The following is an 8845-nucleotide window of genomic DNA, read 5'->3' on the forward strand; positions in this document are numbered from 1 at the left end:
AGGTGCACAAGTAAATATTTATTATATATTAAGGGGAGTTATTTATTTATTTCTGAAATAATATTAGATGTAAGTTGCAAACTGTTGAGATGTAGCTTAGACACCATGATCTTGCATGGGTTTTCTGTAACCAAACACATTCGAACTTGCTTTTAAAGTCAGCATTAGTCACCTGTGCTCGCCTGTTGAGTACAGCTTTGCTCATTTTAGCATGGAAGTCTGTGTCTTTTCTGTCCCAGCCATCAAAACACCATTCCCACAGGCCTTACTGCCAGGCAGAGATGAAGCATTACACGTCCTCAGATACAAATACCGAAATTTCACAGTGTTTCCCAAGCATCTCTCTGTTATGTAGAACTATGTGAAAGTCTCCATATAGTCTTGTTAAACAAAATTAACATGGACTTTAGCTACTTAGAAATTGTAGAAATGATTGAACATGCCACTATAAACTTGTACAAATCAATGATACTCATAGTGATACTGAAGTCACTGAAAAGAAAGAAACCACCAGATTCCAGGTTCTACGTTCAGAAAGTTCTGTTCTATATTCGTTCTTTAAATGTAGCATCTAAGTGCAGCAAAAAAACAGGGTGATAAGAAAAAAATCTGAGATAGAAATCACTCTTCAATGGTGGTTTGGAAAGTTAGGAGGGAAAGAAAGCAAGCAGACACTGACAAGCAGCATAGACAGGCAAGAACATAGAAAAGCCCAGAAGAACAGAAATGTGAAGAGGACAAAATAAAATCCTGAAAGCTGAAAGGAAGAGGAGAATACCAAATGGACAGAAAGAGGGAAGAACTGATCAGATGAAGACAAGATGAAAGACAGAGGAAATTTTGGGGTTTTGTATAACTGAATTGTAACCACTACATGTTGATGCACCCTTAGAAACCAGGAGCAACAGGCAAGAATCTGTAAAATGAAGACAGATAAAACACCAGACGTGTGGCTCTGAAATTCAGAGAGTCTTGCACAATTGGCTCAGCAAAACAGCAGTGGAGCTGCTTGGCTTACACCTGAGATTCTCAGCTAACTCTTCTCTCATGTAGACCTTCAATCTTACCATCTCAGCAGTAAGATGCCAGTAACTGTCATCTCATACTGCCAGTTAGCCAGTAGCAATTAAGAAAGCAGCCCATATCCATCATCATTCTGTCCCTTCACGCTGTCTGTAGTGGTGCTGTGCCATGCGTGCTGGCTCAGTGCTTCTAAGCAAACAAAGCTGCCTGTGATCTCACAGCAGCTGATGAGATGCAGGGCTGAGTCTGTGAACAGACTTCCTTCTGCCTGAACAACTGGCCCCCAGGCTGCTTCTCCAGGTCTGTTTGACAGCATAGTTGCCTCCTGCAGAACAACTCTGCCAGAGACGCCAGAGGAGCCCAGAGGTTGTGCTAGAGCTGTACTACAAACCCACAAGAGGTCCCAGCTGCTCTCAAGACCGTGCAGACGAACACTGGAATATCCCACACAGGTCAGTTAAACAGAGCAATCAGCATCCCTAGGTGAAGGGAAGATCCTTTTTATTCATTTCTTCTTTTTTTTCACCCAGACTGATCTCTGTGCTCTGAAGCCCAGCAGGCACTGTGATCTTGAACAGCTGTTTCGGAAACAGAGACAAAAATGAGCAGCTTGCTCTTTCCATCTGAGATGCGAGTTTCATATTTCAGCTCCTCCTTCACATTCCAGGCCTGCCCAGACTCTCTTCCAAAGATTTCAAAAATGGAGCCTTTTACAACTACTTATCCTCTGAAATACTCAGCGCCCAAAGCCAGGGTCGTTGTGGTCTTTCTGTCAGTGGTTTTGTGTACCACCATTCTCTGCCTGCTACAGCTCAGAATTTTTAAACCTAAAATCAAAGATTTTTATTCTTTTGAAGTCAAAGATTCACGAGGAAGGAACATTTCCTTGGAGAAGTACAGAGGGAAAGTAAGTTTTTGTTTCATTTTATCTGTCTTGATTCGTTACTGACAAAAAAAGTGTACGTGTTTAGGTAAATAAAGTGTTATGGGAATTTTTAGCAGAGATTTTTGTAATAAATTCCTATTCTTTAAACAGTAAGCTGGATAAACATTTTTTTTTCTAGATCTGCTCCAGGACTTAAGTAGTAGATCTAATAAACCAAGAAAAACAAATTCATAGTATTTAGTATAGATCATTATAGCCTAACAGGAAAATTTGTGGATTTTAATCTTAGTTAAGAATGGTAGCATGTTGTGTTGAATTTTGGAAGTTGATCTAGTAAATATGATTTTAGTGCAAGTCCTAAATATCTGGGTTTTTTAATGTTTATATTTAAACAAAGCTGCAAGCTGAAGTTTGTCTATTTATTGCGTTTTTTGTAACAGATTCTCTGAATGTAATATCTTCAGCTGCTTTCATCATTATCTGTTTAATGAAATGATGATCAGACAGATTAAATTTAGCTTTCTGACAGGAACCATCATAGTAATGAGAAATGCAATTTTAAAATTTAATTATAATCTCTACACTATCTATAGGATTTTTTCTTACTATTCTAACTTTATTTCTCTGAAGGCAACTTTAGTTGTAAACGTGGCCAGTTACTGCCAAAACACACACAAAAATTACATCGCACTGCAAGAGCTACACAGAGAGTTTGGTCCCTCCCACTTCACTGTGCTGGCATTTCCCTGCAACCAGTTCGGAGAATCAGAGCCTAGTTCAAGCCCGGAAATAGAATCTTTTGCAAAAGGAAACTATGGAGTAACCTTCCCCGTTTTCCACAAAATCAAGATCCTAGGATCGGAAGCAGATCCTGCCTTTAAATTTCTAATAGGTAACTGTTTTCTTTTATATATCAAGCTGCCTGTAACCATGGTATTCTCACTGAATTCCAATCTGAGTTTGTTTGTCAGGAAACATTGAACTCTTCAAACTTCTCTGCTCATGGAGAGAAACAGCCACCAAGCATACAATTCATCTCATTTCAATCTGAATATAAAAAATATGGGCAGAAGGGTTGTATCGTGAAAGAATCAGTTTCTCCTCACTGATCATAAATACAGCCTACTGTGACCAGCCCAGCTAGAAACATCCATTCTGTGGATGCATGAACTTGAGTGCAAAGATTCCCATCTACAAGATCCCATTTCAAGTTACGTGATTTTTATTGAAAAGCAGCTTTTCTTGTGGACAAAAATATAATTATGGATGGTCCTAAAATCACTGAAAGATTTTAAATAAACATATGCAGATTCATTTTTTTAGCAGAGGCCTGTGTCCACCTTTATGTAAACTGTATTATGAAGCAGGATTATATATACTGTAGTTATATATAATCACTGATTTGTGTTAATTTGGGCCCAGCATGCAAAACCCACTCATACAAATACCCCCATTACAGAGAGCACTTACTGACTTAGGGCCTCATATTCTCACAAGCAAAGTGAAACTTTCTTCAGTTGACCAAAGAGCTCATAGACCCAAACCCAGCTTGAAAAGCTTTTCTGAATTATCCTGAGCTTTGGTCAGGTCTTTGACCCATGCTTAACACTGATATATTAAAGAAAGGATACTTAGAACATAACCATTTTCCAAAACACCATTTTAACTAGAAAAAACGTAAGAGGAAGCCCAAACCTGTTCTATCTCCTTGACCCAAGACAGGATCACAGTTACCCAAATCAATACTACTTTTGTGTATCCAGACTATTTCAGTAGTCATATGAGAGATTCCAAAACCTCACAGCCTATTTCAGTTTTTCACAGCTCCTCTTGTCAGAAAACTACTTAAATATCTAAATTAAATCTTTCTTACGACACTTAAGTATTTTCTTCTTGCCATATTCTCTGTGATACCTCTTATGTACTTGAAAATTATTATTATTTAGGAGTCATTTATGTTTCCTCACTGTTATTGTAACTGTGTTTCTTCCTACCTCCTCTTAAGCAAGATACCAAAAACTCAGTAAACCTTGTTGACCTCAACTCTTGTTGACCTGAGTTGCCTGAGGTCCAGTGGAATTATTGAGTGCTCTCTCAGTTTTTTGTAGAGGAGACTAGAGCATGCAGGTTACAGCTGCATAGAATGAAACCAGATTCTAAATATCAGTGCAATCAGTGTTAGACATCAATATCTATAAAGAAAAAAATGTTTACTCAGTATTATTTTATTTGACGTGCTGTTCACCCACAGGAAGGAGAAAGATCTTCTGACACTTCAGTATTTTTAAATAAAGCCTTTCTTTTCCTTCATTCCCTGCATCTTCAATAAGAGAAGCACCTGCTTTCTTCAGGTAGCTGTCTTGACAATCAGAAGGTTGAACATCTTCATGCTACACCACCTTCTTGTGCCTCTTACTGCTAGCTACAATTTGCCCAGCACTGTCAGATAGTCTAGCACAAAAAGAGTCCACTGGCAGCATAAATGTGGATGTGGAGCATCATTCACTTCCCACTTTTCTGATCATTAACAGCAACCAGTAAACCATGCCCAGACTACTAGCAAAGAACAAGGTGTGATTACTTCTGCATAAGAAGCTGAAGAATCAGTTCAGGGCATTGAAACAATTACAAGTGTAACTCGCTAAAACAATCTGATGCCATCCTTACAGATTCTTCAAAGAAAGAGCCTCGATGGAATTTCTGGAAGTACCTTGTTAGCCCTGAGGGTAAAGTTGTGAAATTCTGGAGACCCGAAGAGCCAGTACAAAGTATCAAGCCAGAAGTAGCAGCATTAATCAGGCAGATTATCATGAAAAAAAGAGAGGACCTCTGAAAAAGCCATTTATACTGTGAATCTATTCAATAGCATGGATACACAGCCTTTGTACATTCCTGGGAAATGTTGCTAGAAGCTAAACCATCAGGTGATTTTACTACTCTTTAGTGTTGGTATTTGCAACCAATATGGTTGGTAATATGTCTGTTAATGCTGGATTTGCCCCTGCAATAGCCTTGAGAAGGACTGAGTTTACTGAGATGGCAAGGTACTAAGTACCTTGCAGGATGGACCTTCAATCTACATAAGGTTTCTGAATGTTGCTTTTTTTTTAATTGCTGATAATTGATAATTCAATTGTCACCAGCAGAGAGATAGCTGGAAAGAAGATTATTAATAAATTACTCAGTATTTGCACAGGTTTCTTTCCCATCTACCAGTAACAAACAGATTTTGATATTCCATTAACACATACTTGCCCTGTTGAAGCATATGGAGCCCAGAGGCATCCATGGCAGGGTCTTTAGAGGCAAATGTAACTGAAGAGACTAGCTTTGCAGCATTCTCTCGATGAAGACTACAGAATTGTGAAGCTGTCAGTTGTAAAAAAACTGTACATAGAGAATGATAAATGTAAAAAAAAAAAATTGCAGAAATGTTTTCTTGCCTGCTTTATGTTTTGATTCACTTTACATTTCACCTTTAGAGCAATACCCTTTAACTCTTTAGCCGTCTCTATACATTTGCACCAAGGTACTGTGCCTTGACTGTGAGCTCCTCTCCTATTGGATTCCTGGTTTTCTCACCTGGGTGAAGGCAGGGCCTGTGTGAATATAAATGGTTGTTTACAGAAGGATTCAAGGTGCAATGAAAATCAGGAGTCTGGGACTCTCACAGATGTGTTTCTGAGGCTGTCCAAGACAATACTCCCCAACCATCTGCCTACCTACCTCCCATCTTTAGAATAAAAAGACAGTCTTCATGCAGAGGTAGAAGAAAGAGGAGAAGGTTCACAGTTCAAGCTCCACTCCTCTCACCTTGCGATCTCCCCAGTCCTACATGTAACTGCAAATCCATTGCCAGTTCTGCTCCACTGTTCTATTACAAACTGCCAAGTGTTTTGATTTATCTGTTTGAAAAAGGGAGATAGTAAATTTGAATAAGAAATGTCACTCCAGATGTCCAAGTCCTAATGGAGGGGTGAGAGAATAGAAATGAGAGAAACCTATGTCTCGGAAAAGTTTTCTACATGAGAAGGATGGATAGCATTAGTGCAGTCGTCTTGTAAAACTAACTGAAAATAACTAAAGTGCTTCAAAACTTTTCCTAATAAAGATAACCACTTAACTGTATTAAAAAGGTGAGAAATTGAAAAGCAATTTTAAAAAAAAAAGGTATTGAATTAATTGACAATTTCACACACAAAAAAAAAACCCAAAACCAACAAACTCTGAAGAATAAGGACATTAAAATGTTTTAAAAGATTGAGTAATGATACTGATGTGAAAGATTCAACAAAGTCACCATCAATAGTGACAAAGATAATTTTGGAACAGGGCTCAAACCTTGGCAATTTTGGCCACTCTAACTTTCAGAGATCAGCTAAGGATTATACAAAAAGTTTCATTAGTTGAAATCAGCCTGCTGCTGTTGTTTTAGACCAGCCTCTGAGCTATTTGCCATTATCCCACAAGATTCCACATCAAATATGTCAAGACAGTTCCTATTCTTAGGCTAGGGTTCTGTATTTTACTCCAGTCTCCTCCAGCATGTGTTGTTCCAGCCTTGAGAACATTTAGTGGAACATGTCAGGTGATTTTTGTCTCATGTCTCTGCTGCTTTGATGGAGCAGAAAGGGAATTCAGATAAGGACTGTCTCCCCTCACTGGGAGCAATCTACATTCCATGGAACTAAGTGGAAGAACAAAATGCTTTTCCTATGAAGGATTGAATATCTTAACTTGAAAAGGCTCACATCTAAAATATGTGTGTCCACTCTTGTGTACTCCTATAGTTCCCTGTTTGTTGTATGACTGAATAAAAAAGGGTATAGGTATAAAGAAATGTTGGGCACTGTAACACCTAAAAAAAGGTCTATTTTAGTCCTGGTATTGCCTTAGAGTTATTCAGCACGTGAGAAATTTCATTTGGGTTCCTAAAATACCCTACGAAGGATAAACAGAGCAGTATCATTTTCTAGTTTGGAAAGGATCAGGAGGGAAGGGAATGTGCACACCTTGCTTGTGACTCACTCACTAAAGGACACAGCGTAATCTTAAATATCCCAATGCCAGCATTAAGATCAAATGTCTTTCCTGGTATTCAGAAATAGCATGTGATATTAGCCAATGACTGGACAGAATTATTTAACTCACTCCTACTTGAATTAAGTTTACTCAGGAGTCCTAGAAAAAGAGTGTTTTGTCTGACAACACGGTCATGAAATTTCTCATTTCACTATTTGGTCACAATCCACTACAACTATCTTCTGAAGAAATTTGAATGTAGGTACCATTCTGTCCTGAATCTACACAATTTAAGTTTTTCAAAATTTACTGTAAATTAGCATTCATACAAAAACTCAATGTATTTGTATTACTTATACGTCATGAGACATGCCAGCTCTTCCAATACAACACATAGGGCAGATCATTGATAAACTAATAATTTCTTTCTTCTGGGGTAAAAATAAAGCATCTTTAATAGACAAATCTACATAGACTTGGAAAGGCAAATAAATTAAATGAAAATTAGAACACTGTTATACAAGCTCATACTTACCTATAGTCAAAAGCCAAGAAAGTAATATGAATACCTGTTCATATAAATATCCACTTACTGTTAATTTAAAATAGAGCATATAAAAAATATAAACTCCATAACTGTGGACAGATTGAAACTTATTTCTTGGATTCCTTAATAATCCTACCAATTTAAGATAAAACCACCCTCCTAAAACAGTTAACCGAGTTCAGTCCATGAGTGTTAAAGTTATGTCATCATCATTTCTTCATAACCTAACCTATTACATCCTTCATCCTAACCCTTCATTCCTATCTCATCCTTCCTTCACTCCTTAGGCCTGACATATCTTTATTTTCTCAAACAGATACCACTTAACTGTGAGCTTCTCGAGATTATCTGGGAGTGCAAATATTCTAAATCACCACTAGGTGATACCAGGACATGTTCCTGTTCCTTCAAGTACTGTCACAAAACCCTTGTTTGCTGAGCCAACACATCAATGCTCCTTTAAACACTTAGTGGTGTAAGAGAAACATATTCATATGGGATTCAAACCTGAAGTCTTACTTAATAGTTTCATAATTGAGTAGATTCTTTAGAAGCCAGTTAGGTTACCTGCATAAATGTGTGAAATACAGTTACATTTAGTTTTATATCCTCAGTCACACTTAATTTTATACCGTCTTCACTCAGTCTGCCTAACATAGCACAGCTCCTTTCAGTCAGGGGAAATAGGCAGGCATTGGACCCCATACCAGCTAAGGATCTCATGAGATATTTATAACAGTGTTTGTATTCTTGTCTCAACAATGATGTGCTAATGTGGCAGTGTAGTCAGTTGCTGGTGTGTGAAGAACAGCTAACTAACAATACACTGCCTAATCACCACACACAACAGTAGGATCACCCTGATTCTACAGATTTTCACAAACACTGATGTTATTTGTCTTCTTAGGAGACCTTCACTTTTTAAGCCACATATAGCAGCACCCAGATAAAACAAGTACTAACAAATAATTTCTTCTGCACTCTGTAGGTGACTGAAGTGCCAAGATGAGGACAAAGTTAACACTGTTGGCTTTGGCAGTATGCTTGATAGAAGCTTGCTGTGTAACATTAATCAAAAAGATCAATGTGCTTCCAGCCTTTATTCTTCTAAGTATAATATTGTGTCCAATTAAAACTGTGTCTTCTGGTTGGAGTTGTGCAGTTGTTTTAATGCAATGATGTTCACAAATTTATTCTGAGAAGCAATGAAGAAGAAAAACCCTAAAGATGACTTCGCTTTATAAATACAATGGAAAGGTAATTATTTTTCAGATATAGAATTCACACAATTAGAGAAAATTACTTTAAGCCTTTTCCACTTAATTACTGTTTTACAAAAAAACAAACAAACAAACAAAAACACACAC

General features: G+C 37.6%; 1 protein-coding gene across 3 annotated transcripts; it reads left to right on the top strand.

The window, feature by feature from the left end:
• The first annotated feature begins 1173 nt into the window (after positions 1–1173).
• On the top strand, positions 1174–8627 carry GPX8 (glutathione peroxidase 8 (putative)). 3 transcript variants are annotated; one of them, XM_064641149.1, is made up of 4 exons: positions 1264–1475; positions 1554–1930; positions 2540–2801; positions 4579–8627. In XM_064641149.1, exons 2-4 carry the CDS (start codon positions 1625–1627, stop codon positions 4740–4742), a joined length of 732 nt encoding a protein of 243 aa, XP_064497219.1. In that variant the 5' UTR covers positions 1264–1475; positions 1554–1624; the 3' UTR covers positions 4743–8627. The 3 variants fall into 3 exon arrangements, with proteins under 3 accessions (XP_064497221.1, XP_064497219.1, XP_064497220.1); XM_064641151.1 differs by lacking the exon at positions 2540–2801 and having other exon boundaries at positions 1174–1475; positions 4579–4748; XM_064641150.1 differs by lacking the exon at positions 1264–1475 and having other exon boundaries at positions 1541–1930.
• The last annotated feature ends 218 nt before the right edge of the window (positions 8628–8845 follow it).

Source organism: Pseudopipra pipra, chromosome Z, assembly GCF_036250125.1.
Source record: "Pseudopipra pipra isolate bDixPip1 chromosome Z, bDixPip1.hap1, whole genome shotgun sequence".
In the NCBI taxonomy this organism is placed as follows: Eukaryota; Metazoa; Chordata; class Aves; order Passeriformes; family Pipridae; genus Pseudopipra; species Pseudopipra pipra.

Bases quoted from the DNA above. Each gene is read 5' to 3' on its own strand.
- GPX8 (XM_064641149.1), top strand. From the start codon at position 1,625: ATGAGCAGCTTGCTCTTTCCATCTGAGATGCGAGTTTCATATTTCAGC. The intron at 1,931-2,539 runs GTAAGTTTTTGT...ATTTCTCTGAAG, and splicing joins TGGAGAAGTACAGAGGGAAA to GCAACTTTAGTTGTAAACGT. The intron at 2,802-4,578 runs GTAACTGTTTTC...CCATCCTTACAG, and splicing joins TGCCTTTAAATTTCTAATAG to ATTCTTCAAAGAAAGAGCCT.